The sequence below is a fragment of the Cucurbita maxima genome, unplaced genomic scaffold (assembly GCF_002738345.1).
Source record: "Cucurbita maxima cultivar Rimu unplaced genomic scaffold, Cmax_1.0 Cma_Scf00001, whole genome shotgun sequence".
Taxonomy (NCBI): Eukaryota; Viridiplantae; Streptophyta; class Magnoliopsida; order Cucurbitales; family Cucurbitaceae; genus Cucurbita; species Cucurbita maxima.
The window spans coordinates 5,551,841-5,566,479 of NW_019272017.1; the positions used below are offsets into that span (position 1 = coordinate 5,551,841).

A 14,639-nucleotide genomic window follows, 5' to 3' on the forward strand; every position below is an offset into this window, starting at 1 on the left:
AGTAGTTTAATAAATAAATTTATGAAAATTTTAAAAATATCAAATAGGTAAAATATTGAAATTTTAAAGTTCATTTTAGAACTCTTCTAAATATTTTTAGAATTTAGAAATTAAGAAGTCGGAAATTTATTAGCGCGTAATGGTACGGACGTTAGATTACATTCGATAAGGCGATTTATGGTAAACGCCCTTATCCTTTTTATCCGATTGCGATTCCCATTCGCTTTCTCTCTGTTTTCTTCCTCGACACAGCTAGCCAGTCACTTCACAGCAACACGATTTTGCAGCCGCGAAGGGAGATGACAAAGACGATCTACAGCATTTTGAGCTTTTGAATTTGAATTTGAATTTGAATTTCTGCGCTAGAAGAAGATCATGTCGTGCATTCACAACACCCCATTACCTTGTTTCTCTGCTTCCTCTTCTTCTTTCCCCAGAAGAAATCGATGCGCTTCTTTCAAGTCTCGAATCCACTGTACTCTTGGAGGTATGCTTTTTTGTTATTCCGATTTGGGTTTTGACTAATTTTCCAATTCGAGTTTGCTTTTGACTGCTTGGACTTGGGAAAATGAGGTTTGGTTCGTGCTTGTTGATAATTTCTCTACTGGAAACTTGAAGGTTGCTGAATTGAACCTCTAATTTGGATTGTTTCCGTCGGTGGTGGGGTTTTGGTTTGAGGAAGTTGAAACGATTCAGAGCTGTGAAGATGGAGTTGACTTTCTTTCCATGATATTTGGATTGTGTTTGATTCTTATAATTGAAGGGCGTTTGAGTTTTCTATCTTGCTGCTTCTTCGATTAGCTCATTTTTTCCAATGAAATCAGTGCAGTATCGAAGTTATCTTCTTATTCATGTGGAGGTTCTGCATTTGCGTTGGTTAACCTGCCATTAAACTCAAAAACTGAAGGGGACAAGTTATATTAAATTTGTTCTTTTTTATTCATTTCTAACACTCTCTTAGCAAGCTTGGACATTAGCATTAGATTCAAATTTTTTTGGATCTACTAAATACAAAAGTTTAAGTTGATAGTTTATGGTATATCTATTAATGTTCTTCTATATAGGTGTTAGCTTAAACATAGCTCAAATGATTTAGACATCTACCCTTATTCAAGAAGTCGAAGATTCAAATCCCACACCTCTACAACTCGAAAGAAAAAAAAATGCTACTAAAGCTTTTTTGGTTGTGTGAGAAAATAAGATAAACTTTTAACATTCATAAGAATAAGAATTCTAATGCAAGACAATCACATCCAGGAACTGTAGCAGAACCAAAATCTACCACTTCTGCAGAACCGTTGTTGCTTAATGCTGTTCGTGGTGAGGATGTCGAAAGACCCCCAGTTTGGTTGATGAGGCAAGCAGGGAGGTACATGAAGGCAGGTTTATACAGCTAGAGATTTCAATAGACCTTCTCTCTTTGACATGTTCTTATACCTTGACATAATGATTTTTTCTTCAAATAGTTGAAGTAAATTAGATCTGAAATTTTGTTTTCTAGATTATATTGTTCTGTTGTGGCGGTCGGTTTCTCAATTGAAATTTTGTTTGCTAGAAAAGACTATCTTTTGCACTCTGTGGTGGATTTGGTGGGATTTGCAGCCCATAAGCCGGATAGTTATAGTACTCATAAAGTGGTTCGGGAATATATTTCATTAGTTCACCCAAAATTTCTTTCTGCAAGAATTCGGTTTTATTTAGCCTCTTCGTGATCTTGTACCTGTTCATCTAAATAAGATCTCCATATTTGTAGAATGAGGAATCAAGTGCTATAATCACAATTTGTGTTCTGTTCTTAAGATGCTAAACCTTGAAGTTCATTCTAGGAGAAAGATCATTTTCCTTACCAAGATATGAACATTTTATTGATAGATGAAAAGTAATAATAATGTTCATCAGATACAAACTCCAATAAGGAGTGAAAAGATAGCAAAAAAACAAGAAACTTTCTGAGAATGGGGAGATGAAGGCACCCCAAATAATAGAAGATCAAAGAAATAGAAACCCATGTGGTTGCTGAGAGAAACCACTTTCCTTTACTTCCAGGAAAAATCATTGCTCATTTCTTTTTTAATTTTGTGATGTACACACACATAACTTCTTCGTATACAACGAAGATTCGATGGTAATGCACACACATAACTGTTCAACTTTATGTCACTTTTGATATCGAGTCTTGAATGCTAAATCTGGTCATTTTATAAGATAAGTTTGATTGGGAGTTCGTGTAAATTGTATGAATTGTTATTCTCTTTGAAACTTGAAACTTCTGTTAAACCCGGATCTCATATTATGCACGTCTGTTGCAACAGAGTTACCAAGTCATTTGTGAAAAATACCCTTCATTTCGTCAAAGGTCCGAAAATACGGATCTTGTTGTGGAAATTTCGCTTCAGCCCTGGAAAGTCTTTAAGCCTGATGGGGTGAGCTATCATATCAAGAAAGCACTTGTTGTTCTAACAGTTGTAGTTATGAGTTAGCCCTTTGGTTTGACTTGTTTTTTACCCTATCTGATTGCAACAGGTGATCTTATTCTCAGACATTCTCACTCCGCTATCCGGGATGAATATTCCCTTCGACATCGTCAAAGGTAAGGGTCCGATCATCGCTAACCCTATAAGTGAAGCTTCTCAAGTGAACGAAGTGAGGGAATTTGTCCCTGAAGAGAATGTTCCATATGTTGGGGAAGCTTTGACGATTCTGCGAAAAGAGGTCTTAGATGTTATGCATTGTTTTTCAGTCTATAGTTCATTGACTTTTCAACTTTTTGTATATTTATCATGTATTTTCCTTTCCAGGTTGACAACAAAGCAGCAGTTCTTGGTTTCGTTGGGGCTCCTTTCACCCTTGCATCATACGTGGTCGAAGGTGGTTCGTCGAAGCACTTTTCAAAAATAAAAAGGCTTGCTTTCTCTCAGCCAAAGGTAAATGCCACACGATGACTTTTGATTGATCTTAAAACTTTCTTCCGAGTCGACATCACCCGAGATTTGTGAACTTGTCTCCATATTTAACTATACATCACAACATGCCTGTCCTATTCAGTTTAACGTATGGATACCTTCACTGAACTTCCCCAAAACGCCCGCCCTGCTTTCTGCATAAGCAAGCGAGCCTAGTAAGCATTGACCCTTTAATCCTCCTGCAGGTTCTTCATGCATTGCTCCAGAAGTTTACAAGCTCAATGGCTAGGTACGTTCAATACCAAGCAGACAATGGAGCGCAAGCCGTTCAAATCTTTGATTCGTGGGCGACAGAGCTCAGCCCAGTGGACTTCGAAGAATTCAGTCTCCCATACTTGAAGCAGATTGTGGAGTCTGTGAAGAAAACACATCCAGACCTTCCACTGATTCTGTACGCCAGTGGGTCTGGGGGCTTACTTGAAAGGCTGGCTTCAACTGGTGTCGACGTAGTTAGCTTAGATTGGACGGTCGACATGGCTGAAGGTAGGAGGCGATTAGGAGCAGACGTAGCAGTGCAGGGTAATGTCGACCCCGGCGTTCTGTTTGGTTCCAAGGAGTTTATCACCAAAAGAATAAATGATACCGTGAAGAAGGCAGGTAAAGGGAAGCACATATTGAATCTAGGCCATGGCATTGTTGTGGGTACACCTGAGGAAAATGTAGCTCACTTCTTTGAGGTTGCTAAAGGAATTAGGTATTAGTAGAGATTGCTGAGATTGATTGATTTGTTCTGTTTAGTTGAATTTTTGTAGTGTTGTAAACTTAATCTTCCCTGTGTGGGTCTCAAACAACATTAGGCTTGATGGTATTAATTTAGTTCTTCATCAAACTTAATCATATCTTTTTCAAATGTGATATTTTTCTTTTACATTTTTATTGAGTTTAGTCGTTTTTTCATGTGAATATCAAATTCATAAATAACTATAGTAACTAGAACTATCATGATTTGACTCATCACATGAATGATATGTATTTAAATCAAATGAGTTATAAAAATAAGAACTTTCACAAATAAAAACTAATTAAAAAAAGAAAAAGAAAAAAAGGAAGCGTCTCGTGCGTGATGACTTGTGGGAGTTAGTTTCACGTGCAAGGTCGGCGGATTTGCTCCTCAAAACCCACCAGATTTCTAAATTCTACACAATTTTGATTACTTCGATCGTTAACGAGAGGGAAGAACAAAGGGAAAGAATCAGTGCATCTCAGAAGAAAATGGGAGCTTCTAGCCTCGCTTGTTTTTCATCGCTATTTGCAGTTTTTCCATCTCATAATAATGCGCACAACAAATCTTTACCATTTTGTTCAAATCCTTCAAAACCCCTCTTCCGATTGAACAAGATCCGCTGCGGACTGCCTGAGAGTGGAATTCGGCAAAACCCCTCAAGTTCCAGAACTTCCTCTTCCAAGAACAGGATGGAGGAGTACAATTTGGCTATGAAGAAGATGATGAGGAACCCATATGAGTATCACCATGAACTGGGTCAGTTTCTTCTTTTCTTTTAATGTTTTAACTCATGACCATTTTGTACGCTCTAATCGGATTCGTTAAAGGGTAATTTTGGGGCATTTGTTTTGTTTGGAATGAGAAGCGAATGCCTGATAGGATTCAAGTGAATGGATTGTAGCTGAGAAGTTTATATATTGAAGTGCTTTTATTTGTTTTCTGGATGTGTGTTTCTGGTATGAGATGTGCACAGTTGAGCCTTCTATGTGGATTTTTTGACGATTTATGGTAGCTTTTTTCTGAAGTTACTCGAAGTTAATGGTACTTAGAGCAATTAATTGGGAGGCCAATACTTTTATTGACATACTAACATTGATAACATCTTTGAATTGTTTGATATGTCCAAAAAATTGTGGGTCATCTCTTGTTGTTGGGATGAAAGAGTTTCAGCTTATGAAATCTCATATTGGAAGAAGTTTGACTGGGCACTAAGGTCCTCTTTGGCTCCATTCTAGGAGATAAGGCAACCGAAAACAAATGTTTTTGTTGTGGAATTCCAACAAAAGATATATAATAGAATATGATTTCAAAGAATTTCAAAACTTTTTATATCTGTTTATGGGTTTATGGGTGGGTGAGAGGAGAGATAGGGGGATATCTTGTGAGATCCCACATCGATTGGAGAGAGGTACGAGTGCTAGCAAGGACACTGGACCTCGAAGGGGGATGAATTGTGAGACCCCACATCGATTGGAGAAGGAAACGAGTGCCAGCGAGGACGCTGGGTCTTGAAGGAGGGTGGATTGTGAGATCGCATATCGATTAGAGAGAGGAATGAGTGCCAGAGAGAATGTTGGACTCCGAAGGAGGGTGGATTGTGAGATCTCACATCGGTTGGAGAGGGAACAAAGCATTCTTTAAAAGAGTGTGGAAACTAATATACGTTTTAAAAATCTTGAGGGGAAGCCCGAAAGGGAAAATCTAAAGAGAATAATGTACCATTTTAAACAGATTTGTTATCAAATCTTTTTATAGCTACCACTCTGAAAGAACTTAGAAGTGATATCAGTGTTCAAAAAGCTAATGTTAAGTCATAATGCTTCTTGAATCAGGTATGAACTATACTTTGATAGCTGACAATTTGATCGTCGGTTCCCAGCCTCAGAAACCGGAAGATATCGATTTCTTGAAGGAGGAAGAAGGTGTTGCCTATATTCTAAATTTACAGCAGGATAAGGATGTCGAGTACTGGGGAATCGACTTACAGTCGGTTATAGAAAGATGTAAAGAACTTGGAATTCATCATATGAGGCAACCGGTAAGCACACATCCTTTTAGTAATACTATGTGGGCTTAAATCCTTGGTAGAGTGATTTTTCAAATACACTGACTGTTCTATAGACTTCTCCAAATGCGAAAGTTTTTCCTCATCAACCCTTACGAATTTGTTTGCTGGTTTGTTTTCTGCTTACGAGTCGAGTTAACCTGTTCTTTTCTAGGCAAAGGATTTTGATCCAGACTCCCTGAGAAATGGATTGCCCAAAGCTGTTTCCTTGTTAGAATGGGCGATTTCGGAGGGTAAAGGAAAAGTTTACGTGCATTGCACTGCTGGACTGGGCAGGGCCCCTGCCGTTGCAATAGCATACCTGTACTGGTTTTGTGGAATGAATGCAAGTTCTCTACTACATTGAAACTTAAGTTCTATATTTCAAATGCCTGCCCTTCACAAGTTTTGAATGCAAAGTTACCAACTGATAGGGTTATTCTTTTGGGTATCTGACAGTTAAATACAGCATATGAAGCACTGACTTCAAAAAGACCTTGTGGACCAAGTAAAAAAGCCATTCGCGGAGCCACATACGATCTATCGAAAAATGATCCAGGGAAGGAGCCATTCGAGAGCCTTCCAGATAACGCATTCGAGGATATTGCAGATTGGGAGAGAAACTTGATTCAGGATCGGGTCCGTTCCCTCCAACGAACTTGAGTAAGCATACAGTCTTTTATCTTTTCGTACAAAACTTGAAAGACTTCTCTAGAATCTGCTAAGGCTTTTGTTCGCTTTCATTTTCGTTTTCATTTCCTTGTTGCTCTATCTAGTCATGGTTTTGAGTTTAAATTGTCGAAGGAATCTAAATAGGTAACTGTTTGTGGTACACATTTCCATATTTCAGGTGCGTGCAATACGTGCGGGTTCAACGTCGTTCGGTTTTTACCAGGATGATGGATTGGACAATATAGAATGATGCCTTTGGCAGTTTTGCTTGCTGTTATTGTCATAGGCTATTGAAAATAATAAGAGTTGGGACAATATATATAGCAATAGAGGTGTCCCAACAATTGGTCTTATTTGAAGGGAGGCCTATATGTATACAACACTATATATATTTAATTATTTCCACGTGTTTTCTTTCATATTTTGCTAAATTAACTCTTTATCTAAATATACCATATTTGTAAGAAAATTATTGTAAGAAAATTAGTGAGGAAGTGAGATGGTCAGGTCAGTGTAATACATAAATGATTTGGTTAAGAAGTCAATGAAAATTTATATTTGATAAAAATAATAATTAAGTCAATGCAGTTTCTACATAGTGGGAGATGGATCGTTCTCTTCAAACATTGCTTATATTACCTCTGCTGCGAGCAATGCTTGAAGTCCAGGCCATCAACATCCCACACCTGTGTATAACACTGAAATCTTTCTACGAATAACACGAGATTACCACCTAAGACGATGCTAGTAGCAACTGTGAGACACTTCTAAACATTGACGCAACAATTCGTCGAGCCTCTGTCTGCAACTATTATGGATCGGTATAAAAGACTAGGACGACTAGGACGTGGAGAGTGCTTGAAGACGTGTGAGGTGAGACTGGCGACGTCCTAAATATATTGCAGTGATAATCCACAACAAACATATCTGGGATAGCAGCAATAGTAGTTACCGAAGCGTTACTCTCGAGTAAAAGCGAATGATCAGCAGAAGCAGCACATTAATATCGACAATATCAATAAACAATCATACGTACGGGTAGAGCGTAGAGTGAAATGGTTGAAGTTTTTCCATGGAGAGTGCTGAGGAGTAATTTGTACATCCCTGCTGCTGTAGCATCCCCTAGTCTTTGAACAAACACATCAATACATATCTGCAGGTGAACAATTGTAATGAAGACATGTTTTGGTAATCAAAAGTTAATAAGAAAGATGAAAACTCGAGGAGGAAAACCTTGGCTTTGTACTTCTCATCTTGCGATACAACGGTAAACAGGAGCTCTCTCCCAGGCCGAGTAACGACGTAAGTAGTAACCTGGCAAGTAAATCAACTAGGAATCAAAATAAACGAATCTGAATTATAAAGAAATATAGAAGGCACAATGCATACACAGACCTTGCGCACAGTCTCACAAACAGCAATGACTACCCAAGTTGGCCACACAGCAATTGCAACCAAATTTAAGAAGGCAACTGATGGTGAAGCACAGATAGCTACGGTGACACCAGCTATGGTAAGAATGTGACCCTGAACTTCACAAGGGGGAAGAAAATCAAAGCAAAAACATGATAAAACATAGTTTAAATCCTATGTTGATCCACGCAATTTCATACTTATTTCCCTTTCAAATGCTTCAATTCTAGTCAAGCCTTTACATGTTCGGTTTTAGTCTCTAAACTTACATCATTAATTATTTACAAAGCCGAACTCTGTTTTAATACCCTATGTCTGACCTATTACTGTGAACATGCTTTGGATCATGAGAGAATTTAAGCCTAATGACATTTGTAACTAAATGGCCGAATGAGATATTCGTCGCTGAAGTTAGCAAGCGTGTTACAGTACGAATCTAAAGGAACCATACCGTTACAGTAAGCTGGCCAGCAAGGATAAAAACAGCAATGAAGCTATTTATCAGGGCAAACAATTTTCTTCTTCCAAGAGAACTAGTGACTGTAATGGCAATTATACTCACTTTCTGCGCACAAAAAGTTGGATTATGTATCAAGTAATTTTCAATTGAAAGGATTCACGTGCATCTTCTACACATGAGTGATAAACACAAGATGCATATGTAATCCAGTAGGAAAACTTTTGAAGCATTTCTTTCATGCACAATACAAAGAATATCATGGGTTAAGCTGTAAAGTTTGGGCAAATATAAATTCACCTTCTAACTAAGCTAGCATGAGAAGAGACGATGTTGAAAAGAAAGTCATTAATGCGATTCGTGGGCGAGAATAATCGTACCTGCAGGTAGAAAAAGGATGAGATAACAGCGCTCAGCCATAGGAACAACGCTACACACAACAAGTAGGAGGACGATAAGATGAGCAGCATTCCATCGAAGATCGCCCATGGGTGAGGCTTCATTGTAGAATTTGATTTGGGAGAATGGCCTTTAAAAGCTGATGTACCCAGCCCTTCAGCATCATTCTCATGACTAGCATCTGCATCCCTGCAAGAATATAAGGCATGTCAACAAGAAGTTGGCACTTCATCATGAGGTTGGATTCCATAAACAAGAATTTTCGAAACTGGCAACCTGACGAGAGATAATTCTTCACCAGAGTGAGGCATATCCTGGTTTATCCCTTCAGACAATCGTGCAGCGAATTCCATGAGTACGGCAGAAAAGAGGAGAAGAGCTGTCATGACAGACCTATGTTATTTTTCGAAAAAGAACAAACAAATGTAAAAATCTTTCCTCCTCAAAACTACAAATTGCTTAAAACAGATGGACCTATCTTTATTGATCTAACAGGAGTTAATAGAAACATTGCATTTTTAAAAAGTAAAGGAGGAGGGAGACATACAGGGCCCCAACCAAGCCATGACTGTTGCAAATAGAGAACCAAAAAGCTGGCCGAGTGTGGCACCCGCACCTATGAACCCAAATAATCTAGCACCTGACTGGAAAAAAAACCAAGTTAGCATTCGAGCTATGCAGGATTATACACACAAAAATCCTCTTTTAACTCTCTCTTTAACCCTATGTCTCTTATTCTTTACTAGCAGGTTTTTTCGGAAAACTTCATTTATTCTGGTGTGGATGGCAAGAATGCCTATAATTCTTGGTTTCAATAGGACTCCATATGAGCGTTGTTTCTATCTACTATTATCTCAAGATAACCAAGTTATTAATGACTGGACAAAACCAAGAAATAACCCCCTCACGTGCAAAATTATAGAAGATCTCCTTTAAGATCAAACAATTCCATCGAATTGAGTATGATTGTATGTGTGATAGCATCTACTATTTCAGGAATATCAATGAACCCGATTATTGAAATTGCTCACGATACCCTTTTTTAGTTTAGCTTCTAGAATCTATTTCTTAGTTTAAGATCCTTCGAGTAAAAAATTTGCTCGAAATTGGAGATATACCTCACTATCCATGACATCAATAACCCTTGCCCAAGTTGAAGAAATTGTTATTAGATTAAGTAAAGCCACCTTCAAAACAAGAAACTATTAGTTTCACCCATTGAACTGAGGACAAATTCAACACTTTCATGAAAGTTAACGTGTATGCAAAATAACAACAGGATTTTAATACCCAAAGGAAAAATCCAATTCTGACTGATACATAAAACCACCCATGTTTATCCCAATCTACAGAAGAAATAGAATTTGATTGGTCACCATAATCCTTTGGGTCCTCTTTTGCAGCAAGGAACAATGTAAAGAACCCCTAAAATTGAAAAATCAAAACAAAATTAACAAAGAAATTACAATATTAAGCATATAGAAGATTAATATTACCATAATCTATCCGCTTAAACTTTTAGATTTAGATTCTTTTTTCATAACATGAATAGATGTCTTGCGTCGAATCCCGGAAATATCATTTCTTCTCTACCTAATACTAACAATTCACGTGTTGCAAATCTATTGGTTTGAGCAATAGGGGAATTGGAATCATGAGATAATTTGAAGATAGTTCAACTAGTTAAGTAAATACATGTCAAAGGTTAGACGTTGGAATCTCTATCTATCGTCGAACTTAGAAGAAAATAACAATAATCACAAATTATTTCCCAGATTATCATATTACCTTGGAAGAGTGGCCAGTAGATGAAGATTGCCATAGAATGAAAAATACAACGAGTGATACACTAAAAAACCTGTGTATCAAAACCAAAGCCTGGAATTTCAAGAATCACAATTTATAAGAAAATAAAGGACGACATTATCAAAAGGGGAATGCACAGCTTCGAGAGAAGTACCTTGCATTTGGAAAGATTAGGCAAAGAGAAAATGTGGGAGGAAATAGGTGCAGCAATCAAAGTGAGCACCAAAGATCCCACAAAAAGGCTCGGCAGATTGGACAAGCCCAGTGAAATGGCCCCCTCATCACGCAATGGAAGCACCACAAAATAGGCACTCAAAATCTATGATAGAAGAGAACAGGGCACAATAAACTAGCAGAAAATGATGGATAAAAGCAAGAACAATGAATGATTTGGTGAACTTACGAAGAAGAAGCAGAAGGCAGAGTGAAGCAGAGCCGAGATTTCATGAGGATGCACAGTAACGAACGCAGATACAATTGCTTCGAGACGAGATTTGCTGATTATGCTCATAATTTCGCAATCTCGTCTTCAGAATAGTGATTCAAGTGCTAACGGTCAACGATTAAGAGACAAAAATTCATCGATCAGAATGAATGAAGAATTCCCCAATTCATCTACTGCCCTCGCAATCCAAAAATTTCCAGAAAAAGAATGTACGATGAGTCAATGTTACACAAAGATTCAGGAATTCAAAAACCCACGTGAAAAGAAATTGCAAAACCAGCTTTGGTTAGTTCGGTTTAAGGCTGATTTAAGACTTTGAGCACATGGATCTAGGGTGCTGCATAGCTTGATTCTATAGAGGAGGAGAACGGGAAAACAACCGATGGGGGCGTTACAGAAAAAAGTTGGAGAAGAAAACACACCAAGCCCAGAAGAACGTGAAGATTATATAACTTAGGCAGTAGGCTCCATGGATGGATTGATGCCACCCTTAAGGTCGTGGACGTGGGTTTGTTGAAGACGGGGTCTGGAAATATGGGTTGCAGAGAGCAAGAACAGAAGGGTTGAGGAGACAGAGATGGGGGGAAATCGGCAGGCGCGCATTTGATGAGATCTCAAAGAAACTTGGAAAGAAAAGGAAGACAAATCCACCATGTAATCTAAAAAAACACTTCGTTTGTTTCCTTAGCTTAAAAAAACTTGCAATTTCTTCTCTCCTATTTTTACTTCTCTCTATTCTCATTCCATCATGACTTGTGTAATACAATCTAAAATGGTGAAGAAATCATGGCCTAATCTAAATTGAATGGTCCAACAAATTATATTTGAAAGAGTCAGGTATAAGTAAGTGAAGAGAAATTATAAAGTGAAGTTACGACCTCTTGAAAGTTAAATTTACTTCTTATGAGGTTTAGAAGCTTTAAATGTCAAAATTTCTTTTCCAAAAAGTTATATGTTATTTAAGTCGTTGGGTTACCTTTTGTTTGTATGTCATTTGTGTCATATAATGTTGCTTCAATCTCTCTCAATCTTGCTTTAAATCTCTCTATTCCTGTGTTTTAAAACCTTCTTCTCATATCAAAACCTTCTTCTCATATCGAGGTCAAGGGGTTGAACATACGTTGCCCCACGATCCTAAGTTGGCTTGACTAATTCAATGCTGGAAGGCAATTCTTTTCAAATCGAGGCCAAAAGCTTGAGCACAAATTGCCTGCTCCGTAGGTGACGCAATTCTAAGTTGGCTTAACTCACTCAATGTTGAAAGTGAATGTTGCACAATCAAATCGACTGTCAAAAAAAGTGTGATTGTGACCGTCCGAATATCTTTTAAAAAATTTCTTAATTTATAAATATGCTTATAAAGCTAAAACATGTATATACCAAGCGATATGAAACAATTTCATTACGACTATTTCTAAATTTTTCATTAGTCTATTTTTTGTATTTGATATTCAAACTGCATAGATAAAATATTATAACAGATGAAAAAAATGCAGTTAGTTCAAATTTCTGTTAATTACAAAATTAAACTTGAAGGACAAACGATCAAAATGAGTACTAAATCAAAATTATGGACTTCAAATTAATATGCAAGTTAAGAATCTGAATCAGACTCTGTTTCTTCTTCTGGTTGTAATATTAATGGTTTAGCTCTGTTCGTGTTGGCTTCTAGAGGGGGAAGGCCATCATCATCACTCGAGTCGATTTCGTCCTCTTCCTGTCGATTATTCTCTGCTTGCAGATTTTCGTTTTGATCTCCAGTGATTGCATTCTTGAAGATTTCTGGCCTGCCGTAGATTGGTAAAAAGAAGGGAGGTAAATGGATCAGTTAAGTCCGACATCAAATTAATCTGAGTTTGAGGAGGGGGAAAAAAAACTGTGCATGAAACCAACTTTCTTAAATCTAGTAACGGTAACACGGCCGTGGGGATTACACTCTCCGTCCTTGTGGAAGGGTTTTATCCCGTTAGGAAATCGGATCTCCACGGGGAAAGTAGGGATATCCGAACCAATTTAGGTAGTCAGTCTTCAAACAAAGATAGTTCGAGTGTGAGTTAACTTGCATGCACTTCGACTATTCTCTCAAGACAACCAATAGAAATAAAAATGTAGCCTGTATGTCACTTTTTTACTACAGTTATTTTCATGCTTCTAAATATTTGTAAAGAGACATCGGTTCAATCATAAAGCGAGACCCTCGAACGTTTTTTTTATTATTAATGAGTCGAAATGGGGTAAATCTAAGAGCGATGCCAGATCCATTTTAATGAATAGGTTGATAACATACCATTCCGGAGATTTTTGAAGCTCGCGGACTTGTTCAAAATATAGAACTCGAGAAACAATGCATGCCACCTTGCTTCCAGATTCAAGAGCATTCTTTTTTCCACTTTCATCAACTACAACGAAACTCCCTGCAATGATGCCAAAGCAAACAACGCTTAGTTCTTCACATCGGAGTAAAATTTAAGCTTGTTTTGTTAAGATTGAGGTCCTAACAAACTGTCCAAGATGATCTAAAAAGATCTCTATGTTTCAATGAATATGGCCAAGCTACTAAATCAGAGGCACAAAAATGGCCATAACCGACGTTTAACAGGTGCAATTTATGAATTCCAATAACACTGAAACAACATAGTTTCCCGACGTTCACAGTGAAGCTTATTACGTGAAACCTTGATACAAAGAGCGACGCAAATGTGGAAAGGGGTCTCTTGTTTTTCCAGAGATAAAAAGAAGGAAATTTAACGCGAGGGCGAAACTGAGTAGAATGGGTATAGATCATACCTCGTTTTATCCACATACTCTTTTGGAACTTGGCAGGAAATAATGCCAGTGATTTCTCACCTTGTGCATCCATTACCTAAAGATGATGAAGGAATACAAATTTGTATCAAAGATTTTCCGGAGTACCATAGAAAGCAAAGCAACCCGCTTATAATAATTGCCAAAGTAATGGACAAATTTGCGCAGGAAACTGAGAAACTACACAGATTATTGTTTCCTCCATATCAATGCTTAATTAAAAGTACGCTTTCTACAAAGCAATTGCAACACGACATGCATATCAAAACCACTTAATAAATAGTTTGTAAATATCAAACACACTATATAACATCATAATCAAATATGCTAAAATTTAAAATTTGAAATCAAAAGGTCGGCCTATAATTTGCTGGAATTGAAGGACTTTTTCATTCAGGTGGATTGATGCAACGCAGTAGGCAATAGCAGAAGCGCAAAATTGTGAAGAAAATAATCGACTATGAGATAGAGTAGGTTAAAAAAAATAGAAACCAGAGAGAGTAGAATCGAGTAAAGAGGAAGGTACCTCGATTAGATTGGAACCACGAACTGAGACAACCTGCATAATGCTATGACCATCTTCGAGGCCTACGATATGTTGATTTGATGCCCTCTGCAAGTTCTTTCTTCCACCCTTCATGCTCTGTCCGTGACTCAGTTCAACTAGAGTTCTTCTTCTAACAAGGGAAGAGAAGAGATTAGAGTTGGGAGGTGGGGGGCCGCCGGGCGCCGGTGGAGTGAGATGAGAACGGTAGTGAACGTACGGTGGGGCGGTCTGAAGTGAGATGAGAAGACTTAGGGTTCCTCCGATGGGCTAATACACCATGTCTTCTTCTTTTTTTTTTTCTTTTTTTCTTTTTTTTTTTTTTTTAAATCATAAGAAAATATGCATATTAAAAATATTAAAAAAA

General features: G+C 37.7%; 4 protein-coding genes across 4 annotated transcripts; 2 read left to right on the forward strand and 2 right to left on the reverse strand.

Annotated features, from left to right (window-relative positions):
* The first annotated feature begins 163 nt into the window (after window positions 1-163).
* LOC111482602 (uroporphyrinogen decarboxylase-like) lies at window positions 164-3,808 on the forward strand. Its single transcript, XM_023128454.1, has 6 exons — window positions 164-487; window positions 1,258-1,379; window positions 2,313-2,423; window positions 2,524-2,712; window positions 2,799-2,924; window positions 3,149-3,808. The coding sequence occupies exons 1-6, from the start codon at window positions 376-378 to the stop codon at window positions 3,662-3,664; spliced, it is 1,176 nt and encodes a 391-aa protein (XP_022984222.1). The 5' UTR covers window positions 164-375; the 3' UTR covers window positions 3,665-3,808.
* A 279-nt stretch (window positions 3,809-4,087) lies between these two features.
* Window positions 4,088-6,860, forward strand: LOC111483010 (phosphoglucan phosphatase LSF2, chloroplastic). Its single transcript, XM_023129090.1, has 5 exons — window positions 4,088-4,443; window positions 5,520-5,725; window positions 5,907-6,077; window positions 6,191-6,394; window positions 6,582-6,860. The coding sequence occupies exons 1-4, from the start codon at window positions 4,176-4,178 to the stop codon at window positions 6,392-6,394; spliced, it is 849 nt and encodes a 282-aa protein (XP_022984858.1). The 5' UTR covers window positions 4,088-4,175; the 3' UTR covers window positions 6,582-6,860.
* Window positions 6,861-6,931: 71 nt separating this feature from the next.
* Window positions 6,932-11,603, reverse strand: LOC111483001. The gene is made up of 13 exons (XM_023129078.1): window positions 10,882-11,603; window positions 10,633-10,797; window positions 10,461-10,550; window positions 9,963-10,097; window positions 9,791-9,859; window positions 9,220-9,316; window positions 8,949-9,051; window positions 8,654-8,861; window positions 8,268-8,381; window positions 7,799-7,930; window positions 7,637-7,717; window positions 7,440-7,556; window positions 6,932-7,330 (listed from the first exon to the last, which is right to left on the reverse strand). The coding sequence occupies exons 1-13, from the start codon at window positions 10,987-10,989 to the stop codon at window positions 7,244-7,246; spliced, it is 1,506 nt and encodes a 501-aa protein (XP_022984846.1). The 5' UTR covers window positions 10,990-11,603; the 3' UTR covers window positions 6,932-7,243.
* A 789-nt stretch (window positions 11,604-12,392) lies between these two features.
* LOC111488431 (probable RNA-binding protein EIF1AD) lies at window positions 12,393-14,584 on the reverse strand. The gene is made up of 4 exons (XM_023136174.1): window positions 14,255-14,584; window positions 13,711-13,786; window positions 13,211-13,337; window positions 12,393-12,710 (listed from the first exon to the last, which is right to left on the reverse strand). Exons 1-4 carry the CDS (start codon window positions 14,366-14,368, stop codon window positions 12,518-12,520), a joined length of 510 nt encoding a protein of 169 aa, XP_022991942.1. The 5' UTR covers window positions 14,369-14,584; the 3' UTR covers window positions 12,393-12,517.
* Between the last annotated feature and the right edge of the window lie 55 nt (window positions 14,585-14,639).